The 27,504-nt window shown below is 49.5% G+C and overlaps 1 protein-coding gene across 1 annotated transcript in view; it reads right to left on the bottom strand.

The window, feature by feature from the left end:
• The window catches only part of Grik4 (glutamate ionotropic receptor kainate type subunit 4), a 431,548-nt gene that overhangs the window by 154,435 nt on the left and 249,609 nt on the right, over positions 1-27,504 (bottom strand). Inside the window, exons 4-6 of the mRNA XM_037207580.1 lie at positions 19,819-19,983; positions 5,940-6,037; positions 1,876-2,041 (exon numbers count right to left, since the gene is read on the bottom strand). Of these exons, the coding sequence (XP_037063475.1) occupies positions 1,876-2,041; positions 5,940-6,037; positions 19,819-19,983 (429 nt within the window). The remainder of the gene's footprint in view (positions 1-1,875; positions 2,042-5,939; positions 6,038-19,818; positions 19,984-27,504) is intronic.

Genomic DNA, 27,504 nt, shown 5'->3' with positions numbered 1-27,504 from the left:
TGACCAATGGGGAGAGGACCTGGTGTGTTCCTGCACATGACCCACTTGTGAGCCTTCACAGGACCTGCTTACGGAAGCCCCTCGGAACCAGCATTCTCTCTCCGGGTCTGAGGGTCTCCGGAGCCTGGAGTCTAACTCAAATTCCCCCAACCCTTGCATTGTTTTCATCTACTCAAACTAGCTGTTCCCTAATGGTGCACCCAGTATCACAGCGACCATCCTTCTGAGGATGTCCCTCAGGGAAGAGACCTTCAAGGTCCCTCAGTGAACCCAGGACCCAAGTCTACACTCCCTAACCTGCCACCCACGGGTCTGGCTTTCCTTCCTAGGTCTCCTCCCTTCTTTTATCAATTCCTAATGGAGCCTCTTAATGCCCTCCCCAGACACAGAACCAGGCCCTTGCTACCCTTTCTCCTCCTTTGGCCTGCATCTCTCTTGGAAATGGGGGGCTGCCATGCCCTCCACACCCCTGGGTGGTTGAAATAATAATTAGGTACAGATCAAACATACCGGGCCAAAGCTCAGTGACTTTGTTTCCCGGGTAGCCCCGAGTAAACAGTCAGGAAAACTGGACAATAAATACAACAGTGTACACGTGGAGGTAGTCGAGTGTGAAGGCCTGCTGCCGTGGGTGGTCCTGGCCTGGCCTGTGGTGCTGTGGAGATCGCTCTGTATAAATAAAATGCTGATTGGCCAGTAGCCAGGCAGGAAGTATAGGTGGGACAAGCAGAGAAGAGAATTCTAGGAAGTGGAAGGCTGAGGCAGAGAGACGCTGCCAGTCGCCGTGATGAAAGGCAACATGTTAAGGTACCAGTAAGCCATCAGCCACATGGCAACTTACAGATTAATAGAAATGGGTTAATGTAAGAACAGTTAGCAAGAAGCCTGCCACGGCCATACAGTTTGTAAGCAATATAAGTCTCTGTGTTTACTTGCTTGGGTCTGAGCAGCCGTGGGACTGGCAGGTGAGAGAAATTTGTCCTGACTGTGGGCCAGGCAGGAAAATTCTAGCTACACTGTGGTTTTGTTTTTAGATATTACTTGGATTCTAGGGTAGAGGGAGGCCTTGCTCAGAGCAGTTCTGAGAAGTTGAAAAATGAGCTTCTGGCAGAAGAAAGAGCACACGCCCACGAGGACAGCCCGGAGTGATCTGCAGGATCACAACAACCTGTACAGCTGACTGGTGCAGGTGGCATGCTAGGCTCAAGCACTGGCCACCAGTACACAGCAGTGGCCTGCATCTGACTGACAGTGAGTGGGCACACAGATGCCACCTGGAAAACATGGACACATATGTTTGTTGGCTCAAATTAGCTAAATCTCATAAACACTGAATGTATGTCTCAGATTGTGTGGGGGACACAGAAAATGCCTCTCCAAACCTGTGTTTGCAGAAAGAAAAAAGAAAATGCTTTATCAGGAATTGACCTTGGACCTTGTTTCATCAGCAAAACCTGCTCTCCGGGGGAAGATACTCTTCAGCTCATCAAGTACAAACGCATTCAATTTCGTATCTCCCCCACCCCGCCTCCCGCTTTGTGTCTCCTTAACAATGAGGCTGAAAATGTGGGAATTGAGTTTGCAGATACAAAAAGACTTGGCAGTTGGCCAGTCTCCCTGCAACCTAGTTCCATGCCCAGGTAGTACAGGCAAAGGGTGCTTATGGGCACTGTTTTTCTTTTACACGTACAGAGGGAGAGGGGCAGGGGAGACAGAGATGAGAGACAGAGGACCGTACCTCTTTTTTGTCAGACCCCCCCCAACACTTCCTTGCTCATTGTGAGCCCAGAGCCCACAGCCTAGTGGAAGTGAACAAAGCCAACCTGTCTGGGCATGGGGCGAGCCTGGGCATGGGGCTAGCCTGGGCATACGTACATTCTGCTTTGGCACAGATGAGACAGGCGGTGGTGCAGTTGAAGAAGTTCAGGATCCCAGCCACAGCCACGCTGATGTCGGTGTTGCTGGGGTGAAGATTCAGGGTGGTAAATCTCTGCAACTGGAACCTGACGAACTCCTCTGGGGCCACTTTGAAATGAGGGACCTGGGAGGAGGGGGAAAAAAAAGAGGGGGGAGGAGCAAGAAGGATCCAGAATGAGTGAGAGAGGGAGAGCAGGATGGGTCACCCAGGCTGCAGCTGCGCATGCCTTCTTTTGCTTAACACCTTTGCCATGAGAAGGAACAGAAACATGCAGGATCTGGGCTCCAAGGCCATGGGAGTAGGATGTGATAACATCTTTGAAAAGACCCATTACAAGCCATCCTTTGGCTAAAGAGCTCTGGAAATGCTCTGTGGTATAAGAGTCCAGTCCCTGTTGAAGGCACAGTCCTTACAGTCCATCTGTAGTATTTATTATCTGTAGTTAATAAATTGGAGCAGAGACGGCAAGAAGAGACAAACCTGTAGGTTAGAGAAGAGGCCTTCGGCCAATCCTACGTAGCTGGCACACACTAGTTCCCAGCAAGCTTTCTGGGTAAATCCTAGGGGCAGGGCACAGATAGGAATGAGCCTGAAGAGCATTCGAGCCTCTGGATGGAGCCAGATGGACAAACACCTGCCCTGGATCCATCAGAGTGATGTTGGCTTCCTTCCACAAGTACCAGCGATGTTTCCAGACGGTGCCGTCTTCCTTCTTTTTGCGGGGAAGGAGATATTAAGAGGCACCAATGGCGGCTTTATTGACAGCTTAGGCTACTTGGTAGGTAATAGGAAAGTTAAATCGTAATAAGCTGCCATCCACCTTGATTTTATTCAGACACTCTCATCCCTGGCACTCAGAGCTGGGGGAGCTGAAACTGAGCACGAGTTTGTACTGATGCAAAAGCAAGTGAGATTGAAAGCAGACAGCAGAAAGAATTTCCCGATGATGAGGTGCTTGGCTTCTAGAATGGATTAGTCAGAGGCGATTACCCAAGTTTTCTCTGCCTGGCTTTGCTCAGAGGCTGTGCTACAGGGGTCTGGGATAATGCTGTGATGGTCTCTGTAGGACTGCATCATCTTATCCTTTTACGATTTAGGGAGAAGCCTGCCAGAAACCAGGGCTCTTTGCAAACTGAGATGGGAGGAGAGCAAAGATCTAGGAAAATCCGAAGAGAAAATTACTGAATTCAACTAGGCTTAGCCCTTGAACCATGGACGGAGGACAACTATAGCTTGGTTTTTGTTTTTGTGTCTTCACCTGGGATTGCGTGGTGTGGAACTGACAAAAGCCTGGCGAGTTTGAAGGCTGGCTCTCGAGATCAGAGCTGACCTGGTGCACTTCATGGGGGTCTTTCCGCCTGCTTGTGTTTTGTATCCCACACAGTTGTTCTAAAATGAGTAACACGTACACCTTGAAGGCAAGAGGGGTGACAAAGGAGCCAGATGAAGAGCACAGCTGGGTACAAGCCAGGTGGCCTGGCCGATTCAGATCCAGACATTGCCTTGGCATCTGTGACCTGACTCCTCCCTGGGTGACAGTCAGCCCATTGGGTTCCACCAGCAGCTAGCCAAAAGAGCTCTGCCTATTAGTTCCCCCATGGTGAGGAGCCCTTGGAGACAGCAATGGATTCATAACTCCTGGCCCTGGATTCAGGGAGGGGTCCTTCAGGAAGGAGAAGGATACGTGGTTTTTGGATTCTACAGACTGGCTTGTGTCTAGGTTCTACTGTGTGATTCAGGAGCAAACCATTTAACCTGGCTAAGCATCATCCAAACAGAGCTGACCTCTGGTGCAGCTGAGAGTCCGGAAGAGAGAATGGGATTCTGCATTCAAATAACAAAACAGCTTTAAACTCCCACACAGTCAGTGCCTGGACAATGCCTGGTCCCCCACCCTCTTTTCTCCAATTGCAGAAGTTTCCAGAAGCCCTTTTAGCTGCACAGGGGAGAGGGTGGAGGGGTCTCCCCAGGACAGGGCAAGTGGTGAATCACTAGCAGGGGCCATCTGGGAAGCTGCTGGGGAGGCAGCCAGCTAGCTGCTCTGTGGCCTGGACAGGGGTAGCTAGGCCTCACCCTGCTAGTTTGCTCTCTCTCTTGGAGAAAAAATCAATCCATGATAGATCCACGATTGCAAATTTGTTCCAGGAAGTCACCACAGTGGGACTAAGGGGAGAGCATGAGGAAGGAAGCAGCCTGCTATTGGGGTCTCAGAAATATTAGCAGCCTGTAAATGCCTGGGACCCACGGCAAGGACTCCATGGCTTTTCCCCAGAGCCAGGCCGGATAAAATATGAACCAAAATGCACAGTCTGAATGTCAGTCAAGGTGGGGAGGAATATGACCCGACAAAGGAGGGGTAACTGCCTGGCTGCTCTCTGGGCAGCGCCTCCAGGTTGGATGGACTGTGGGGGATGCCGCGAATCAGTGGCTCCCATGACCTCTGCCCTAAAAGGCCACACAGTGTAGAGGGACTTGCGAGCCACTGTGAAACAGCTCCAGCTCCAGGGCAGGGCTACTCTCAAGTGGGGGCTGGGGGAGGAGAGCAAAGGGCAGTGAAGGGAGTGTGGTGGGGAACGAGGGAGAGAAGAAAGAGAAAGAGTCAGCGAAAGAACGTGGGGGCTCCGATGTCGGCAGCCTAGGTGGGTGATGATCAGAGCCAAGGCTGGAGTTACAACCTGCCACAGAGCACACTTGACTGCTACCTGAAGCACAGCAGCGAGAAAGATTTAAATTAAACGTCAGCTCCTGGCGGAGCCTGTGAAATGCTGCCAGGCCGGTGGCAGGACAGAGCGGCTCTGTGGTCTGAGCTGGCCTAAGAAGCATCTTCCAGGGTAACTGAGACAGGAAAGAAGGTTCTAGGGATCCGGGAGGAGCAAATGCAGCCCCCCTCCCCCATGACAGGTGTGGCTATTGGCCATAAGACACTTGAACATTACAATTCCGAGAGGGGAGTTAAAGAACCAGGGCCTGCTCACAAAGCCCCGATCGCAGCATCAAGAGGTCAGTTCCCGGAAGCCTGGGTAGGAAGAAGCCTGTCTGTGACTCCCCACTTTGGTAAAGGTGCCTGCTGTGGGGATGTTAGGCTTTCTCTGAAAGGGCACCCAACTATTCCCCAGAGTCAGATGCTTCTACCTGAAAAGCTGCTGGAAAGCCAAGCCTCGGGTCTCTAGTAGAGATGTGAGATGCTGCTGCCTCCCCATGCTCCTCCCTGAAGCCAAGCTTCATCTAATTCCCACAAACTGGTCCAGAAAGCCTTGGGGACACACAGAGGCTGGTGGTGGGGTGCAGTCCTCTTGTCCACTGTCTTCTGGGGATGTGTTTTCAGGAGAAAGGCCTGCAGCTTCTAGAAAGGCCCTACAAAGATGCCTACAATAGGCAGACTCTCTAAAGCCCAAGTTGCTAGGAAACCTGTCTTCCAGCATGTTTTTCTCCCATGAACTGGAGCCAGAGGGGACGGCCTCCACACTTTGGGCCCAGAGAGACTCCAGTCAGAGGTCACACCTGTGGGCCAACACCACACTTGGAAGAGCAAAGGCAGGAACTAGTAAATAGCAAAAACAAAATAAAATCTCTTTCCTTATGCACTCAGAAAGCAGAGGCTTTTAAATTTTATTCTCACAATAAAATGGAGCAGCAGCTTCTCCCAAGGCATCTTCCCTGGCATCCCAAACAGACAGACCACCAATACCCTGTCTGCATCAAGGAGAGTGCAGGGCTCACCCCTCTGCCCCCTCAGCCTCATGCCAGACCACCAGCCTCCATCGCTCTGCCTCACAGAGAGGCCACTGAAGGCACTGCCCTGCCATGGGACCCTAAGACACTGAGCTTAGCTTGGAAATCCTGTGGGCGAACATCTCTCCATCCCTTCAGCACTTAGAAAAAGAAAGCACTCCGCCAGTGGTCACTCTGTCTTATAGTTTGCATTGACGGTATTGTTAATGGCATGGCTTCCTTGGGCCCTTCCTGCACTCAAGGATCCAGCCTACAGGCTGGACCATCCCTGGTGCAGCCTCACACTCACCTCCTTCTCTCCACAGATGTTGCTGATGATAGAGCTGGAGGCTGGGCTCGACGATGGTCCCAGGACAGCGACCACTCCCTTGGGGAGGATCTGACACACTGCAGCCAGGGTAGGAGCAGGAACAGAAAAGACAACATGACATTCAGATGATGCAGCTCTGTCCTGACTAAGTCCTTAGACATTACCCAATGCCTTCACCTTCTGCCCATGCCCCATCCAGGACCCTTTCCACCACTTCCGAACCCAAGTCTCTCCTCCTCTCCCTGGTCTGCTAGGCTCTCAGACAGTTTTATTGGTGTTTATGGGCAGTATTAAATGAGGAAATGACCCAGGTTATGACAACATACAGCCACAGCCAAAAGGGGGTATAAATTGTCTTGGGCCATCACTGAAGGACAGAGGTAGTGGAGAACCCAAGGTGCCCCCCCGCACTCCCTGTCTGGTCTACTGAGGGTTAGGGGACCCAGCTGCTGCAATTCAAGTTCCAGGTGGTAGCAGAGTGGTGCCCAGCCTTCAATCTCTTAACATCTCAGATGCAGAGACAGTTGAGGAGGAAGAAAAGCAGACAGGAAGGGGACAGAGGTGGCCAAGAGATGCCAGTAGAGAGGTAAAAGGCAGACAATGGAAGTCAAGGGAGGCCGGTGAGAGAAGACAGAGAAAACAAGAGGTGGAGTGAGTGTCGTCTGTCAGCCCCTCTGGCTGCCTCGCCCCAGAGCTGGCTCGCTCCTGGGGGTCTTGACCTTGCTCTTCTTCAACTGGGAAGGTGCTCTTCCCTCCTGGACTCTAGACACTCACCTTTCAAGGTTACCCAGACACCTTCTTTCCTCAGACCTTCCCCGCACCCACATTCCTAGTTTGCACCTCTCCTCTTAGATACTTTGTCCAATTCTTCGGTGTGGTACAGAGTTCTCCTCTCCGCTCACTAGACTTCTCCATGTTCTTCATGAATGTGCATACATAAAGATGCTCATGTGTGTGCACGCATGCGCACGAGTGTGATGTGGAAGCCAGAGGTCACTGTTGGTTGTCTTCCTCTGTTGCTCTCCACCTTCATTTCTATGACAGGGCTTCTCACTCAACCTGGATCTCACTAATTTGGCTAGTTTGAGTGGCTGAGCAGCGAGGCCCGAGGATCCACCTCTCCTTGCTCCAGCATGAAGCAGTAGATGCACATCACTATATCCAGCTTTTCTGTGGGTGCTGGGCATTCAAACTCAGCTCCCCATGCTTGTGCTGCGAGCACTTTGCCTGATGAACCTTCTCCGTAGACTCACTCCCTCACTGGATCACAAACCCCTCCAGGCAGGCCACCCTGCTAGGCAGGCCACCCTGCTAGACATCTTGGTGTCTAGTACAATGTTTTCTAGATAGGATCCCAGATGGCCTTCATGGCTGAATGCTGAATGATGGGGCATGTGGTCAGAAGAGAAAGGGAGAAGTAAGATTACAGAATGCTAGAGACTGGGGGAAGGAGGATAGGAGGGAAGGAGGGAACAGAGAGTGTCTGAGCTCATTCTCTGCACACATCAGAGCCGGGCCACCATCCTCAGGCTGCATAGAGGCTCTCCACTGCACACATCAGTGATGTCAGAGCCCAGACTCCATCCTCAGGCTGCATACAGATGTTCCCACTGCACACATCAGTGATGTCAGAGCCCAGACACCATCCTCAGGCTGCATACAGATGTTCCCACTGCACAATTGGACACTGTACCCCAAGCTGAAAGCCTAGGTCCACACACATTTCCCTTTTATTCATGACAGAACTCATTTCTCAGAAACTGCATGTGAGGGAATGCTGCATGCTGGTCTGTGGAGAGAGCAACCAAGCCCCCCCTGAAGCCTGGTACTCCTTCCTGTGGAAAGTCCTAGCCATCAGCCAAAACAGCCATGGGATCAACCGCACGGGGCACAGGTAGCAGGGGAAGACTCCAGGGTTCAAATCACAGAGTTGTGGGTGTGCAATATGAGCTTTAGAACTGCTCTACCTGCTCTTTACCTGTGGCCTCCAGAATCTCAGAGCTGCAGAGGACTCAACAGTATTGAGTGTACCCGTCCCCAGGGGCATACAGCCTGGTGGCCAGGCCTGACCTAGGAAGAGCCTCCGCAGAATGCAAGCCTTCCCATGCCCGGCTGTGTAGCTCCCCCTGCCTGCTGGATGCTTTCCAGGGCATCCCAGCATGACAGTCTTAGGAAGGAGTCCTTCCTCCTGATGTTGTGACACACATTAGGTTGCAGAGCCAGTCACGGTTGGAGTCAGCTTTGGGCTTCGAGGCCCCGGCCCCATTCACTGTACAGTCCGGTTCTCCACAGCCAGGCCTTCCCCTAGCTCTCTCCTCCACAACCATAGAGCCTCTGTGCTTATAGAGGGCTCTCTCTGAACCCACCTGGTTCTATTGCATCTGCAGGTGCAAAAGGTCATTACCACCTGTCACTGGTCCTCCCCCAACTCTCTTTCCCAACAGTTGATTGTGCTATTCTTTGAGATTTCCAAACATAACACTGTCTGGTGCTGCTTCTCCTCTACTTCTGAGAGTCTCTTCCTTGGCTAATGACTCTTCCTTATCTGCTTAAGCCAGGTTTTACCTCTTTCTGTTTACCTTCCTCTGCCTAAACAAACTTACCCTTGCTGCCTTTGCCCAGATGATGCTACCAGCTGCTCATGCCAAGTACAACATCAAGTTCTAAGCACCACCTTGCCTTAGCCATGGTGCCTGCCCTCCGGCACCTCCTATTCAACACGGCAGAGTTCATCGAGTATGAGCATGGACTCTGTTGCCAAACCGCCAACTTCTGAGAGGCCGTCAGATTCCTTGCAGTTGGAATTACAGATGGTTGTAAGGACCAGGAACCAAACTCAGGTCCTCTGCAAGAGCAGCAAGGGCTCTTAGCTGCTGAGCCCTCACCCCAGTCCCCCAAATGTATTCATCTTTAAAGTTAGCCACAAAGTGATGGGCTTCATTATGCATTTTCATACTCATGTATCATTATGCTTTGCTCTTATTTATCCCTCCTCTGTCAGCCAGTGCTTGCTGATCTCCCTCTTCCCCCAGGAAGATTCATTTTATTCCCACTTTACAGATGAGGAAATGGAGGGTTAGCATGTACGTAACTTATTCAAGCTCACATAGGTACTATATGGCTTAGCTGATCTTGACCTTAGAGGTCTACTGACACCAAGGCTCATGTTCTTAACCACTCTGCTTCACTTCCCTTAGCTCCTGAAGGTCAAAGGCCACAGTTACTCTTGATTCTTCCACACCTTCCCTCTGACTGCATCCATTCACTTACTGGGGCTAGGCTCTGCCCACCTGACCTGACTTCCTATGGGGTCTTCTCCAGGACTCCCCACTTCCAATCTTTTCTCCACACGGTAGTGTACATTATAATCATTAAACATTGGTCTGTTGCTTCGGTCTGTCTTATGTAATCCTGGCACCCTCCAGCCCTTACAGTAACACACCAAGGCGTCCTAGCCTAGCTGTACCACAGCTTTCTCGACTTTTCACATGGGAAACTGGAAATAACCATCAGGGGATAGTTAGAAAGAGTGGGTCATATGCCCAAATAGAATGGTATTTAGGCGTTTAAGATGTATGTGAACAGTTAATAATAGCATGAAAATTATTTATGTAATAATATTAAGAGAATTAAGTAGGATATAAAATTATATGTGCATCTACATGAAGCCAAAGCTAAGCAAATACAGGGGCTAGTTATGCACTGAGGAATGATCTAAGGAAGACATGATTAGTGCCAACATTTACCAGGAGATAATTATGGCCCGTTCAGCACACATCTTAGGAGCGGATTTGTGTAATTCTGAAGCAACCTGATGAAACAGGTACAAGGACCTGCATCTTCACTTTGCAGACACAGAACAAGTCAGGAAAACCAAGGAATAGAGTGCAGCTTGGACAGCTTGACCCCTGTCCCCAGGACCAGCTCCTAAACCACAGCCTTCCACAGAGAATGGCAATTAACTGGAATCTTCGATGACACTGACTTGGCTGTGGGAATGTTCTGTGGTTTCCTTTTTTTATTTCTTCACGCTCTGTAATGAGCATGTATTCTTTTATTATATGTTATAAGGAATGTGTTAAAAAAAAATCTCCTGATGACAAGTAAAATTTAAGAGGTCTGATCTGCCTGTCACCCTGCCTTCCCAGCCCCGCCCCCCGCCCCCTGCGTCCTCCTGCCCCCCCTCCCCAACCCATCCCACCCCCATGCCTCCTCCTGCACTGCGCCTGTCTCTGTCTTCCTTCTCCAGGTTCCTGAGCAGTTAGTTCTACCTAAACCAGGTGTTCCTAACCTGACCAGCTGCCTGTGTTCTGCGAGAAAGAGTCGGGAGTGTTAAGGGGTGTGTGCGGGTGTGCGTGTGCATGTATGTATGTATGTGTGTGTGTTGTTCATTTTTCTCTGGAAACCCAGCTGAAATGTAACATTTCCTTTGCTTTTAATGCATATAATAAAGCACAGTATATTTGCAGCCCATGTACCTTTGTCACCAACAGAAATCACTGATGTTTTCATATCACATTACAAATATCATTTATATTCATGACTAGTTCAAACTCGTTCTAGTGGTTAGACCCAAGGCTGGGCTTGGCTATGAATACATTTATAAATCACAGCTATTAATACATCACTATTAAAATATTTTGGCTGCTTTTCTATATAATTGGTTTCCCTGGTCAGCTATTTTATTCACTTTAAAGCACTTCTCAAAGACAGGGTTCTTTACAAGCTAGTGGGAACTCATGAACTTTAGACCAACAGCTGTGGAGCCTCCGTGGGACTGGACTAGGCCCTCTGCATAAGCGAGACAGTTGTGTAGCTTGTACCTGCTGGCAGTGTGATCAGGATTTATCCCTGGTGCGTGAGCTGGCTTTTTGGAGCCTATTACCTATGGTGGGACACCTTGAACAGCCTTGGTGCAGGGGGAGGAGCTTGGACCTGCCTCAACTGAATGTGCCAGGCTTTGCTGACTCCCCATGGGAGGCCTTACCTTGTCAGAGGAGGGGATGGGGGGAGGGCTGGGGAGGAAGGTTGTGGAGGAAGTGAGAGGGGGGAAGAAAGGGGGATCTGTGGTTGGTACGTAAAATGAATTGAAAATTTCTTAATAAAAAATATTTTCTAAAACCATTACAAAAAAGATAGGGTTCTTTAGCACTCCCGGCCTGCCATGGTCTAGACTTTCTCTTGTTCTTCTGCCCAGGAAACTCATATTGATCCTCTAATACCCAGTTCAGATCCTGCCCCCAGGCAGAAAGCCTCATCATGTCCTGCATCTGAGCCAACTGCCTGTAGAATCATGGCAATTCCCCTGTTCTCCAGATGCCTCGCCAGCTTATGCGCCAAGCATACTCATGATAGCTCTCAGCAGAGGGATGTTTTTTCTAAAGATAAATGCTTATAGAAGGTCACAATCCCAAGTTTGGATGCATTTTCTCAAAATAGGTGCTAAAATCTCCTCTAAGTAGACAGATGTGTGGCTATTTACCAGCTAAGCAGCCCTAATCCAAAAGTCCTAAATCCTAAACTTTTTGAGCGCTGGCATGATGCTCAAAACACTTGAGATTTGGGGTTTCCAGTTTTGTTTTGTTTTTTTATTATTATTAGGAACTCTCAACTACTAATGTCTATGCAAACAATTCAAATTCCCACCCTTGACCCCACCAGGAAACACTTCTGGGCCCAAGCATTTCACTTAAGGGATATTCAACCTGCACAACGTGTGACTGTAAAAACACATTTGTCTGCACATGGGTCATTACTGGAGACACTCTTTAGTGTCAGACATGTGTAATGTGTGCACCTTCTACAGTCTCAAAAGTTCTGAATTCTTTTTTTTTTTTTTTTTTTGGTTTTTCGAGACAGGGTTTCTCCATGTAGTTTTGGTGCCTGTCCTGGATCTTGCTCTGTAGACCAGGCTGGCCTTGAACTCACAGAGACCCACCTGACTCTGCCTCCCAAGTGCTAGGATTAAAAGCGTGTGCCACTGCTGCCTGGCAAAAGGTCTGAATTCTAAACCTGTCAGGCCTCAGGAGCTTGGGGTCCTGGGTATGACCTTCTGAGTGCCCCACACCCACATCTATTTGTCCATTGGCTCACTGTGTCCTATACTTTTAAGAACAGGGAGACATCTGGTCATCCCTGGCATAAAGCAATTCAGTTGAACTGATGTGATCCAAGGTAGGTCCAGGGCAATGGGACAGTCCTCCTCTCAGCAGTATGGCCTGAAGAATCCCTGAGATGGCTCTTGTTCCTTAGGGAGGATGCCCAACTCAGTAGAAATGGGAAACAGCCACAAAAAGGCCTCATCTCTAGAACTTCTGGGCCCTGATTCCACAGGCCAAAGCCACCAGAGTGACGGCACTGAGAAATGGGTTGGAGGGACATCAAGGAAGGGGAACAGATGCCCTAACTCTGCCTCCAGGGGAGGGGAAGAACAAGGAAGCGGCCATGACAAAGCTTTCCAGCCAGCAGAGGAATCAGAAGGCAATTTGTTAGGGCAGCTAAGAGAATAAAAGACCAGGATGTGGTGTTGCAACCCCATGGAGGAACTTCTCTGTGGCTCCCAAGTCCATCTGGAAGCTGGGCTCATATCTGATAGGAACAGCGCAGAGTGGGCAGGACCGGCCGTGAGACATATATTCCAGAGGGGTCAATCCAGGTGCCAGTGGACGTAGGTCCTTGTCCCTGGCAAGGCAGGTTCTAGATGAGCTACTCAGCTACTTGCAGGGGCTAAGCATCCCACTGTCACAGGGTTAGGAGGGCCACAGAGCAGGAAAAAACAAAAAACTGGGCATGACTCAGTCCTTGGCACAAAGGCACTTCAAGGTGACTCTGGAGAGCAAAGGTGTCTCCTTGTTCCTGCACATGTCACTCTTGGAACACACCAAGAGGCCCCGGCTGTCCTACAATCAGGTAGCAGCTGCCTCTGTTTACTCTGACACACTGTCTCCTCTGGCACCAAAGCTTTCCATGGATACCCCTTGCTCCTGTCTCCTGGCAAGCTGAATGAATCGGACTTGCTGGGCGAGCCAGGAAAGGAAGTGTATGAGGGGTGAAGAGTACAGCTCCCTGCACTATCCATGCTCCAGAGTGGGGCCTGGTTCCAGAAACCCCCACCTCCTCCTCCTTCCCTAATAGTCACAGAAGGAACAACACTATTCCCCGGGGCTTCCCATGGGCCAGGCTTCCAGCTGGCAAGCATGCTGCCCCTGAGAGGGAGGCGTGAATCTATGATCACAAGAATGGGTAAAAGTTGCTGTGAGCTCACACCAGGCCATGTGCTGCTCCGAGTGTGTTAAATACTTCCATTCTCACACCCCCAGCCCCCACTAACCTTAAGAAGGAAGAGTGCTAGGCATACACATTTCCATAGGAATTTTATTATTCTCCCATGAGGACTTGAAGGAACAGGGCAGTAGCCCATACGTGGTAGAACCAGGGCTAGAATTCTGGGGCATACAGGTGGCCCCAGCCCTGCATGTAGCTGTTGGTCTCTACCGACCTTCCTATCTGACCATCAACCATGCCTGCTGTAAATTCTTTCAAAGACTCATGTTCATCAGCCACTTCGCCCCACTGTACCCCTGGTGTCCAGACTCAAACCTTTGCTTGGGCCATTGTGCCGCCTACCTGGATGCCAGCGTCTGTTTACCTATGGAACATTCCAAGGCTTTGCCTGGAGTCTTGCCTGACCATCTGGCCTGTGTCCTAGCTCTGACATGAGCCACTCTCTGAATACACCTTTCTTTCAAGACCACCTAAGACCCAAGTCACTTTGAAGAATGTGCGTTCCTTAACTTCTTCCTTGAAAAAGACCATGAGCCTCAGTGGCTTCACCTGTGATGTGAGAGGACTGGACCAGATCATTTCTGAGCACTGTCATCGGTGTGTTTCTGAGTTCACGCTAGGAAGTGATGAACTCAGACAGCACATCAAGGAATGTTTGATGAATGACTCATCACTCATCATATGTGCATGCCCTTCTCTTCTAGCTTCTCCTTACCCTGGCCCATGTGTGTATTGGGCGGGGGGGAGGGAGGGGTATGCCCGGATGTGTGTGTGTGTGTGTGTGTGTGTGTGTGTGTGTGTGTGTGTGTGTGCAAGTGGGTGTGCTTACAGAGGCCAGCCATTAACCTTGGGTCTTGTTTCTCAGGCACCATCCATCCTGTTCTGTTTTGTCTGGAGCCAGCGTCTCTCACTGGGCTAGAACCCAGCAAGTAGTCTAAGCTGGCCAGTGAGCCTAGGAGATCTACTTATTTCCACCTCCCAAGCACTGAGATTTACAAGAGATAGCAAGCATTTTACCTCCAGAGCCATTTCCTTGGGCCATCTGAACTGATTTTGAGGGCATGCTGACCCTCAATTCTCAGAGGCAACCCTGAATCACTGGAGGTCATAACGACCAGACAGAGACTTCAAGAAGCCTAAGAAGAATGGACTGAAAGAGTGAGTTGGAACATATCAGACATGTGCCCCATGCCAGGCACCCCGGAGCCTCCTGAGGTCCTGGTTCTCTGGTGTGTCTTCTGGGTTTCAAGGGGAGACAGTGTGGACAGTAGACGGTATGCTTGGCCTCACATCACCTCACAGATGAGGTGAGGGGTTGACGGGGAGGCCCCTGCTTCTAGCTCTACAGTAAATTAAGCCTCAAATTGGCTCTGGCTGCAGCAGGGATGGTGCCTACGGGTATTTGGGTGGTAAAGGGGTGGTGCTTAGTTCAGCTCTCATACATTCTCCACAGGAGACAGAGTGATCTAGAGAGCGCGGGATGTCGAAGTCTGATGCGTTTTAGGAGCTCCTTGCAAAGGAAAGGTTGTGGTGGAGAGAAGATAGAGTGGGAAGCGGGAAGGGCAGAGTGGGAGGGAAATGGCCTAATAGGTCTTGTCCATTCCTCTCACTTCAGATCTGTGAGCCAGGCAGGCGGAGTTAGCAAATCTAACATCTAGAAGCCCGAGGAGATGGTGGTAAAAGGGCAGAGGTGGGGGAAGTCCCGCGAGTGTTGGAGGAAGCTTCGTAAGTGACCCTCACTCTAACTAAACCTACTGTATGAAAATCGGCCTGTGTGAACCAGGCTGAATGGGGGGTGATTTTTTTTCCTTGTATCTCCCCCCAGTTATCCAGGTTGGCTGTTAATTAATGCCCTGTGTGATACTTTCCATCTCTAAGCCTCGTGTGCAGCGAACAGATGAGGGGTGGGGGGTGGGGGGGCGACCTCTGGATTCCAGCATCTTCACCTTTGGTACACTTCCTCATCTTTGATTCTCAAAATAACCTCTGCTTCCCTGGACTGGCTGGCCCACCCTGAATGTGATTCATTAAGTGTGGTGTGTACAGAGCTTTTTGAAAAGCTCCTATTACCACAGTAAGACGAAATAGCCCTGTTGGATCGCTAAAGTCCCAACTTCAATCACAGCCTTGACTTTGCACAACCCAAAACATCACCAGCAGGCTCTTTGATCTTCTTGAAGCACAGTCCCTGGCCACAGGGTGATAGGTGAGGGGTTGGGAGGGTCCTCCAAGGCACTGGATCCATGCAAATGTCTTAAATTAGCAATGGAAATCAGACCTGGACCACTAGCCCAGGGAAAGCCCGGACTGTGGTGCAGAGCAGCAGCTGGCATGAGGTGACCCACCGCAACTTTCAAAGGCTCAAAGCTGTCAGAAGCCTCAAATGCAGAAAACTGGAAAGAGAATGGGAACGGCCAATTATGAGGGATGTTGACATTAAGCAAGTCACCTGAGAAGAGCCTGGGAGAGAGTGTAGCCCTCTGGGACAGCTGAGCTTTGAAACGCAGGACAGAAGAGGCCGTGGTGAGGTCTGGGGGGAAACTGCTCAGCTAAGACAGGAGGGAAAATCACCTAACCGCAAAAGCTAGAGCCGCCACTCGCTGAAGACGCCGTGTGTGCACCCACCGAGGGGTGTGTGTGCGTCACCCACGCTGTTGCATGGCACACCTGAATGAGACAGCTGCCACTATCACTTGACAAGTAAGCAAACCTGAGGCATAAAAATGGCTACAGAGCCTTTCCACACCACACAGGGAGAGCTCGGGCAGGTCTAACTCTCAAACCCTCGATCCTAACTGTCACATCCCTTACACGTCTCCCCAAGCAGAGATCAGTGTGGCTAGCCCTCTCCATCCAAGGATCCTGTTCCTTCTACCTGCCACTGGCACCAATGAGCCTAGCTTTAACCACTGCAAGAACCCATCATTCACCTATCTCCTTACCTGAGGATTAAAAAAATAAAAAAAACTAGGCTGAGGCCTTTCAAAGAACTATCTGGTAGCGTTTAAAACCCACTATGGTGGTATACTCTGACTTCAGATGAAAGACACTGGGGGTAGAAAGATCCAGAAGCCATCTGAAGCACGCCTCAAACACACTGAGATATAAAAGCTGAACCTAAGGCCACTTGTTAATAAAATACTTGGTGCCTAAAAAGGGGGCATTAAAAAGATGTCCAAAGCCCTGCAATGAGGAATAAAGATATCAATTTCCTTTATTCCCTGATTCATCTGGCTTAATATGTTAGACGCACTGACTTTACCAAAGCAGGCTGCATAGGTCACTGGGAGAGGAAATTTCTTCCCGCCAATGACGCCATCTACAATGGGCAGACATGCATTGGGTCCTGCTGGGGAGGCCCTGAAGAACTGACGGGAAGGAGCAGGGAGCTGGTTTTCAAAGAGTGGGCTGCAGAACTCTGAAGAAATCCAGACCCTTGTCCGACACCCGAGCGAAGAAATTCCACAGACCAGACTAGGAGACTCACAAGAAGTTTGTTGTGGGAATTTCTGATTTTATTCAGAAGGTCTTGAGCAACCTGTCTTCCTTTCATTGTGCTAGAAATTAATCTTGATGTCTTCTTGGACATTTTTCTGTTCCCTGACAAGTTCTTGTTGGGTAGAATCAGGTACAATAGGCTCTTGCTACATGTTTATTTACTGAATGAATGAATGAATGAATGAATGAATGAATGAATGGTTTTCATACTGGATCCACCACACCCTGTTCTGGGAGAATGTGTATCAGTAGCTCCTGTTAGCCTCAATGGCCCTACTCCGCATAGCATAAACCACCCTCACTCACAGCTGCTGGACCAGGAGAGGACACTGTCCCCGAGGACAGTCAATGTCTGTTTGCAGGCCCCCTTGTGTGAGACGGGCCACAAAGCAAGATGAGCAGGCCTAATCAGACCCTCCACTTTGGGGATCTAGAGAAACGAAGGAGGACATCCATCTCACACTTCTCCCCTCGAGGCTCGGGAGATATCACGGAAGGAGGAGCAGAAAGACCATGGGAGTCAGACAGGACCAGAGCAAACCTGCGTCTCTTGGACATGACGGGACAGCGGCACTCAGGAACTCACAGCAGCTGGGAGTGCCTGCCTGCATAAGACCTGGATAAGATCAAACCATCCACCACAACAGCAGGGAGAGAGGAGGGGGTCACAAGCCCCTCCTCCCAGCTCAGGAGCTTCTGGCAGTTGATGGTGCTAGGGGAAGGAAGGCCAGTTGGTTCTCTTTAGAAGTGTGGCCCCTGATTGGTTGGCCATGCTCCAGATAATGGCCTCACACCCTTGCCTATATGAGCAGCACAAACCGGACTGATTAGGTTATTTATAAACAACAAAAGACAGGAAATTCAGAGAGGTGGGGTGTGATGGATACGGGAAGAACTAGGGAGAAGGTTATGGGGATGAATATGATCAAAGTACATTGTACGTCTGTGGGAAATTCTCAAAAATATTAATAAAAACATATTTTAAAAAACAATACTAGGGAAGGCTGACACTGTATATTCTGAAGTGTCGGTAGGCCCCGTGAGTCCAGAGGTCCTGTCTACCTTGTTTCCAACACTGTTCCTAAAGCAAAACATCCAGAATCATAGAGGAAACACTCAATAAAAGCTCCAAAGTAAAGAATCAGAGGGCATCATCCTGGGCAGCCATTATGAGACAGGTGCATGATGGATGAACTAGGAAAACTACCCAGCTGAGGAAGAGTCTGGGTCCAGCAGGACAGGATTTTAAAGAAGCAGTGAGGTCAGGAGAGAGACAGGGACAGAGAAACACACACACACACACACACACACACACACACACACACACAAAGAGAGAGAGCTCTGCTGGTGGTTCTGGGGACCACAGCCTCCCTCCCCCATCATCTCCAGTGAGAACCTGTGTCCTTCCTATAGTCCTAACAGCCCAGGCTGGAGCCACAGAGCATTGCAGCATCCTCCTGGGGAAGATACCGTGACAGACATGAATAGTTAGACAAGCTGTTCTTTTCTTTCATTTATTTGGTGTTTGGGTTGGGAAAAGAAGAGAAGGGGACTCTCCAAAGTCTTGTGGAATTAATGTCAATCATCTGTCTGGGCTGAGCATCCCTTGCTCAGTTTGGATTCGAATGCCCTTCAAAGGTTCACATGGTGAAGGCTTGGTCATCATGTGATAGTGCTGTTGGGAGGTAGAGGAAACTTTAGCAGGTGAGGCCTAGCAGAAGAGAGTGAGGTCACTGGGGGCCTGTCCTTAAAGGGGATATTGGGACCCTCATCCCTCTTCTTCCTGTCACATCTTGCTTCCTGGTTACCATGAGGTGGGCAACTTTCTACCAGAGGTCTCCACCATGACACTCTGTATGTTCAAAATCCCACGGCAATGGGGCAGGTCCGTCACGGACTCAGACCTCAAAAACTGTGCAGCCAAACATCTTTCCTCTTCTTAAGTTGATGTCTCAGGCACTTTGTCACAGAGCAGAAAGGTGACTAACAGCTCTTTGCTTTCCTTCTGTACTGGAGCTGCTCATTTCCGGCTTAGCTACAAGACAGGGGCTCACTCAGTTGAGCCTAAGTACCAAGGCACCACCAGCACCAGACAGATCATAAGGAAGGTTTAGTGGATTTGTACAGGCTAGCTCTGTGCTCAGGAAAATTATCCCATGCCTTTGAGCATCACTTGCTGAAATAGAAATTGTGTGCAACTCTCACACTATTGTTAGAAGTAAAAGCAGCATCCAGCACACGGGACCTACCTGTGTGCTAAGAGTAAGTTGGGTGACCTACTTTGTCTGAGAAACCCTACAACTCACAGAGGATTCGCCTATATTTAAACTCATGTGACTCTCATAACAATATGCAAGATTTGCAAAGTAGAGGCTAGCACTCCCATTTTACTGATGAAGAAACTGAGGTATAGGTAGGCTGAATATCTTAGTCAAAGAAAGTGGCCATACTCCATTCCAAGTCATAGTATCTTCCTACATTTCTGCCTCAGCACAAGAGCACAAGATAGAGCCAGGTGGAGTAGCTTACACCAGCGGTACCAGTACTTGGGAGGCTGAGGCAGGAGAGTTGCTGTGAGTTTGAAGCTAGCCTGGGCTACTTACTGAGCTCTAGATCAGCCTGGGCTAAAGAGTGAGAGCCTATCTCAAAGTGAAACACTACTAAAGACTAGAAGGTAAGAAAAAAGGGAAAGAGGGAGGAAGAAGGAAAAGATGGAGGGAAGGAAAAGGGCAGCCAGGTGGGCAACGGATAAGCCACCATTCTTTTGCAATATCCCCAAAACTTCCTTCAAGCATGTGTATAGAAAGTGCCCAGGACATGAATGAATCAGCCTATGAGTGAATGAGTGAGTGAATAAATGAATGAATGAATGAATGAGTAGATGGATTATTTTGTGAACTAATATTCTATCTAATTCTTGATTCACAACAAAACCTAGGAATCTCATCTGGGCTGAGATTCTCACAGGTCTTCCTCATATATAACTCCCTCCCTCCCCCGGGAACATCCATATCAGAGGCCTGGCACTAGACACACACCCACCACCTCCCTCTGCCCGTCTGTCCGCTCTACGTACTGGTTTCTGCAGTTTCGTACTCGCTGTCTCTGAGGAGCTCGAAGATGTCCACTTCGACCTTGGCCTTGCCCAGTCTCTCCGGTGCGCGGTTGATGCGGTTCTTCGCCAGGGTGATGGAGAGCCGTTCCCCTCTGCTGCACTCCATGGGGTCATCCAAGATAGCAGCTGTGGGTAGGCAACCACATGGGGGCAGTTGACAGTTGGTACGTCACCCACCACCGTTACCCCTCTTCCTTCTCCACCCTCCCCAAACTGCCATCTCCCCAAATCCCTCTCCACCTCAACATCCGCAAAACCCTCCAGAGTAAGTTCCCTGCATGCTTCCGTCTCTGATTACAGACAGGTGTGGCAGTGAATTCTAATGGGATAGACACCTGAGGAACAATGCAATACCACAGCCAGCCACCAGGGGTCCTACCTGTCCGAGATCCCCAGCCTGGGTACAAAAATAACCTTGGGGACTTGTCCAAGTGCACGTGAGTGCTACCCTTTTGAAAATGGGATTCCAAGTATACAGGGAAACTCCCTGGGGAAGAGAAGGCTATGCATTTGTGGGGGACAGCTGTGGTCCCCGGGAAGCAGCTGCAGGTTACTGTGGAATGCTCGCACTCCAGTCTCTGGTGCCATGAGCTGTGTCCCCCAGGTGAGCCATGCAATTTGTCTGAACGACTTTTCTTCACTGAACATTGGTGTAATAAAGAAAAACCCACTGATGAGTGTAGAGATTCAGTGCAGGTAGTGGAGGTCAGTGACCCCTCCTCTGGACTAAACCAGTGTGATGATCAGTGTGGATGACTTGGAGAGAGGTACAGTATGAGTAGCTGCCCCGCCTCTGGATGCAATCTGAAGGGAATCACAGAGAATTGGGCTCTAGTCCCAGGTCCACCCATATCAGCTAAAGGATCTGTTTCTTGACTTGAAAAATGGGGAGGAAAGCTGCTCTTTGGGCTACTGTGACATGAGATGGGACGTACTCAATGCAGTCTCACATCTAGTAGGCACGCAATGCTGGCGACTGAGGTCCTTAATTCTCTTCCTGGGAGAGCTGAAAAGCTGACACCCACCACACACTGTTATGTCAACATTTATGGCAGTTATACATGAGCAATTATTCACAAAGTCTAAAAGGTGGAAACAATCCATCCATTTGTCCATCAACCAAAGGACAAAGACAATGCTGCCTCCCTATCCTCATGGATCACTACTGGGACATAAGAGGAGCAAAGTGTTCCCACGTGTGACAACATGAATGAACCTTAACAGCATTACACCAAGTGAAAGCTGCCAGACACAAAACACAACATATCGGATGGGTCTAGTAGTACAAGAATGTCTAGACAAAGTGAGTCCATAGAAACAGAAATCTATAGAGTAACAGTGGCCTAGGGTTAGGAGACTGCTGTGGATACAGTAAAAGTCACTGAATTATATACTTTGAGTGGGTCAGTTATGCAGGATATGAATTTTACCTCAATAATGTAATTACAGAAAAAAACAAAGAAAAGAATAGCAAACTTATCTTTCAGAGGTTGAAGGAAACACACAGTGTACCACAAGAGACTCCACTGCCACATGGCCCTGAGTGGCTATGGCCAGGTGGGCCAGGGCAAAATGTTCCTAAGTTCTCATGTTCACAAGGAATATGGACTTGGTATTAGTTAACATTCCATCACTGTGACAGAATCCCTAAGGTAATCCCTGTACCTTAATAACCCAGGCTCCATGCTATCATTTTGTCCATTGCTGACATACATACAATCAACATCTCACCAAGAAAATACCAGGACACAGAACATGACAAAGCATTCTTCCTGACGGCGGATTTATTTATATGCACCCCCTCAGTGAACAATGTAAACTCAATTTCACATTCACAGTGTGGGCTCCAGCATGGGGCTGTAAAGGTAAGTCCCAAGGCTTAGGCAATGAAGTAGATGCTTTAACTAGGAAAGCACACAGGAGATGACCAGCCACCTGTAGGGGTGGCCAAAGAATTGGAACTGGGAAGACTTGAAAGCCCTGCCAAGGTAGCCTGTAACACGTGTCCACGTTCTTTGTGAATGGGAGAACGTGGCAATGTTCTGACTTCGGTCAGTTACAGTTTCACTGGACTGGTTCAGGGAGCAAGACTCAGCATGAGATGGCTCCATAGGAAACAGAAATGGAGTCACACTGCATCACACTAGGATGACAACTTGAGACCATAAGGAAGCAGGTGTAGAGAGGAATGATTCCCAAATGATGTCCCTGGATGGACACATGTTGTTCCTTTTAAGAGCAGATAGGTGGTATGCAGCCCCACACCAGTGGTGACCATCACAGCTTAATATCCATTGCTTATGGATATCAGACTCTCCATAAGATTTACTGCTGTAAAATGCTTTACACTGAAATTTTCGTAGCAGCAGTTATGCTGGCCCTAGAGCACAGGGAAGATATCTAGAGCAGCAGGAATTGGCAGTCCATCCAGCAGAGTCATGGGCAGGAGACTTGTGGATCCAAGACAGATCTGTGCTTGTATACTCAGCAACAATGGTGTGTTTAGTGGGCATGTCAAAATCTCATCCTCAATGCTGTAAGATGAGTGTTTTAACTTCACATGACATGAGAAATATGGGTTCGGATGAGTCTGGTGACCTGATCATGTTTTCAGAGTTGGCTAGTGGAGGAGGAGGACATGGTCTCATCTGTCCTCTCAGGACTTGGGCTCAAGAGAGTGTTATCAGGTAGGAATCCTACACCTTTGGGTACTTTAAAGACATGTCATCAAGGCAAATCAACTCTGAGACACTAACAGTGACAGACTAGATTCTATACCTCTGAAAACTGCCCAGGTAACTTCTCTGCTTTCCTACAGTTATCACCACACACTCACATCTGATGAGATTCCCCAACTAGAGGCAGCCATCCTTAGTTTCTTGAATCTCACTATTAATATCTACTGGATATTGTATAAATTACTTGTAATAAATGAATCATCAAAATAATCTCCCAGAAAATATTATAAGGCTTAGATCTGAAGTATGTCCCCAAAGGCTGGGTCTACTAGGAGCTATTGGAATTTCAAGAAGTGGGCCATAGCTGAAGGAAGTTAGGTCACTGAATGGTAACCAATGATCTTGCCCCCGCCCCCTGACTTCCTGGCCAGCTGAGCAGAGTGGCTTTCTCTACCGCATACTTCCATCATGATATAGAGCCTCACCATGGTCCCTAAAGCGAAAGAGCCAAGCAGCTGAGAACTGAAACCTCTGACCCCACAAGCCCACATATACCTTTGCTCCTGTAAGCTGATTGACCTCAGGAATTTCGTCACAGTGATGGAAAGTTAATACAAAGTCCATGTTCCTTGTGAACGTGAGAACTTAGGACCATCTTCCCTGGGGGTTCTGTTACAGTCTCACTGGCCTTGCCCCAGCTCCGTCAGTACACCCATGGTACAATTAAAGGGTATCACAAGAGGAGCACCCACCCAAGGGTCTGTTCCAGACACAACTGCTTCCATTGCTTCTCTTCTCTTCCCCTCTCCTCCTCTCCTCTCCTCTCTTCTTTTTGAAAAAGACACATCTAATGTGTGTGCTGTGGGTTTCATGACCTCTCTTTTGCTGTCCCCCTTCCCATGGCATTTTTAAAGTCCTAACTTCCAATGTGACAATATTTGGAAGGAGGGCCTTCAGGAGTTAATTGAAGTTAAATGAGGTCGCAAGGATGGGGCCCTGAACTCACGGAATTAGTGTCCTTCTCAGAAGAGAAAGGAAGGGGCTTACTCACTTGCTCTCTACTATGAGAAGATGACGTAGTGAGAAGATGGCCAAGAAGAGAGGCCTCAGCAAGAATGAACTTGGTCATCAGGAATGACCTTGGACATCCCAGAAAACACTGAGAAATAAAAGTTCTGTTTCAGCCGGGCGGTGGTGGCGCACGCCTTTAATCCCAGCACTCGGGAGGCAGAGGCAGGCGGATCTCTGTGAGTTCGAGGCCAGCCTGGGCTACCAAGTGAGTCCCAGGAAAGGCGCAAAGCTACACAAGAGAAACCCTGTCTTGAAAAACCAAAAAAAAAAAAAAAAAAAAAAAAAAGTTCTGTTTCAGCCACTTCATTTGTAATCTCATGGCATAGCATCCTAAGCTGAGTAGGACAGTGTGTTAATACAAACTCAGATGTCCAAGCCCCTAGATAACTGTGTCACACACTGTACATCCAACATCCAGAGCATCATCTAATGTGCTGAGTCAGAGGAATGATGGACAATAGGAGGGAATTCAGGGATCTGATGTTGGATTCTCTTCTTCTTTCCTTCCTCATGAGGCCCTCAGAGGTATTTGACAAGGGCTTGTCAAATCCTGTTCCCCATGCCCACTCCCAGGCCATCCTGAGTACCACATTTCACTAAGATTTTGCTTCTTGATGGTGATTAATTTCTGACAGGGAAGAGGCTTGACTGGGTAGTTGGTTGGTTTGCATCAAACATATTGGAACCAAGATAATCATCTTGAAAACAGGAACTGAATTCTAGGGCTATGGATGCCAAAGACAAGTTGGAGACAGGACACTGAAGGAACATGTCCCCAAAAGGCAGTTACCAAACAGCATACTTGTTTTTCAGAAGTCCCAGGAGAGGGGCCAGATGGATGGAAGAGAGCAGTGTGCTTGAGACTTAATGTTCAGCGGATGCTCCTGGACCACACTGAGTCCCTCTGGCCCAGCTACCAGGCTAGGCCAGAATGTTCAGAGTTCCCAGCTGCTGCCAAATGAGGAACAGTATGAGCCAGCACATTCTGTGGCCCTGGGGACTTCTCTGCAGGAGTCAACTAGTAGCCACGGTGAGACTCAGAAGTCCGGACTGCAGTGAGAGCAGGGTTGTGATGGGGAGACACATGTGGGAACTAGGGTCTGCCCCTTTACCTAACCTTGAAGATTCAATGTCCAGTGCTTCTTCTGACCCAGCCAGATTCAGTGCATCTTCTTTATGTCAAGAAAGCCTTTGCATTCACACAGAGCCTCTGCCTCAAACCCCAAGCATTATGTTCTCTGCTGAACCCTCTCCCCATCTGGGTTCTGAGGTCCCTGACAATGGGAAGACAGCCTGTTGACAGTGTGCATCCTGATCCCAAGTTCTCCTCCCCATTCTCATGCCAGTATGTGTCTGCTTTGGACAGGATGGCTTCCTCTGGGTTGGTAGGCCTGGCCCAGCCTATTATAGCATTGGCTAGCTCAGTGCTAGTACGCATGAACAGGCCTGTGTAGAAGCAGGTGTACAGCTACCGATTGGCTTTCTATTACAGCCAGAAGGATGGTCTCCCGAGCATTGGGAATTGCCTTTGGTCAGCACAGCCTGGCATCCTCTCACCGCGGGAGCACAGTCACCCACCTCTGCTGTCCCCTCTGCTTTTGTTGACACCATTCCTTACCTCCGCTTTCCCTGCCTGGGATCTTCTCCCTAAAGACTCACCTCTTTTGGAAAGCCCTATCCAGCTCCCAGCTCCCAGTATTCTCTTCCACCGATGTCCCGAGAACCCCACCAGCTCCCGCCCCATGGGCGGAGACTTGTCTGCCCACCTGTGCTGTGTGTACCCTCAGCTGCCCGTGCCTTAAATGTCCAGACAACTCTTGTTCCCGCCTGCCTGCTTCCTCAGATGACTCATTTCAAATGAACTCCCTTCCCCTGAGCTCTGTGAATTTGTCCTGCTGCCTGTCTGTGGCCCCTCCTTGCTCTCTTCGTCAGTCAGCCCTTTGAGAGTATCAGCTGGAGGAACCTGATTTGTCTCAGTAAATGGATGACTCTGGACGTGCAGTGGTCAGGAATGAATGGCTACTGGGTGCCAAAGCAGTGCAGGACCACCTGGCTCTTCACCCTCTGCGGCAACTGCAGCAAATGTTGGTGATGTGGCAACATCAGATGACACCAGGATTGAAGGCGGCCGCTGTGCATGGGCATGCAGGGCAGAGAACCAAATGGTACCTCTACTTAGCAGCATCCATCCAGGGATGGCAGGATCCTGTTCTCTGTTCACCTGTGGGAACTGGAGCAGAACTTGCGTTCCCTTCATGAATTATTGAAAGCTCCGGAGTGACCCCTCAAGTGTGGATGCCAGCTACCTTAATCTTTAAGCTCCACCAGAGGCCTGCTACAGAAGATTTTAGGCACCTCAACAGCTCTTCTCTTTAAGGGGGGGAATAAAGAAATTTTACTGGCGAGCCTTTATAGGCCATATCTATAACACTGCCAATGGCTTTTTGGCCCGACCTGTTACGACCCTATGCTAACAAGAAAAAGAGATGGGTTGAGCCCTGGGGAAGTGGTTACCTTTGCTTCCCAGCTGCTTGCCCGCAGCTCTGGGTCCAGAGATGGCTACGGCACTGTCTGTAGATGATAGATGTATCATGAGTTCTCTCAGTGCCCTCCATTGACTTGTTGTTCCCACTCACCCTTCTGCTGAAGGAAGTCTCCCTCCAGGTGAGCTGTCATACCTTTATCCTCACTGAGCTCCCCTCTTCCAGGAGAGCCTCCATCCCCATGCCTGTCTTCCTCCCCCTGCCCTGCCTGCCCCATACAACTCCCTATGCCCCTGTCTTCAGTTGCTTGCCGACCAGCCTGTCTCTCTGTGCTCCGGCAGCAGCGAGGCCCAAGCAGATGGAACTTCCTGTGACCAGATGGGCCGTGTGCCACACTGGCCCTGTAAACAAACACAATGGGCTCCCAATTTGGTGAGTGGAAAGCCAAAAAAATCCCAGCCAACACACAAAAGAGTGAAGGAGGACTTTTAACACCTGCAGGGAGGAGAGCACAGCCTCCCAAGACAATTCTACAATGCTGCCAGCTCCCTTTCCTCCTGACCCACAGTGCCAGCCCGGCTTATTGGATGATTCTTCAGAGTTTGCTGACTTCAGCCCTAAGACACCCCTCCACCCCCTCACTGCAAGCCACCTTCTGCCCCCCACCTCACTCAGACTGCCCACAATACCAGGGCCAACAAGCATCCTTGCAAAACCAGTGGGTACTTCTGATCCCTTGTCTAATTACATCACTAGCCCGCATTATTGTTTATGATCACCAGGTGCTGCTCTGAGAGCATCGAATATACGATCTCATTTAATCCCCATGCAACCCTCCGTTTATTATTGTGTTTTATAGGCAAGAGAAGTGAGAAAGGGCAGGTTGAGCAACTTTGCCCAAGATTGCATGGCTCCTGGCAGCACCTGGGGCCTGGGCCCATTTGCTGCAGCACCTTGCCTCAGGCTGCTCCTGGGCGGGCTAGGGTTCTTTGCAGCCAAGTCCCACTCCTGCTTTCTCACCTGAGGCCTTCAACTTCATTGGTTCCTAGGAAGCTGCTCTCCAAGGATGCTACTAATTTTCCAGCCCTTGCTGCAGGAGGTACCCTCTGCTCCTGCCCTCCTTTAATATGGATAGATCCCCAGGGTCTCTGCAAAGCCCTTTTTCTGCCTTATTCACAGGAGCTTTGTAAGTGATGGCTTTCATTTCCAGCCACCTCCCTGGGGGAAGCAACATGTGCACACAACAGCCTGTTGGCACCTCCAGGTAGATGTCTAAAGAGCATCTCACACTTATCAAGATTCAAACTAAGAGGCTGGCAAGAAGGCTCAGTGGGTAAAGCTCTTGTCACACAAACCTGATGACCTGAGTTTGATAAGCAAACCCACATGTCTTAGTTAGGTTTCTATTTCTGCGA

This window comes from Peromyscus leucopus, chromosome 7 (assembly GCF_004664715.2).
Source record: "Peromyscus leucopus breed LL Stock chromosome 7, UCI_PerLeu_2.1, whole genome shotgun sequence".
NCBI lineage: Eukaryota > Metazoa > Chordata > Mammalia > Rodentia > Cricetidae > Peromyscus > Peromyscus leucopus.
The sequence above is the reverse complement of the archived record's forward strand: the minus strand, read 5'-3'. Positions and strand labels throughout refer to the sequence as shown.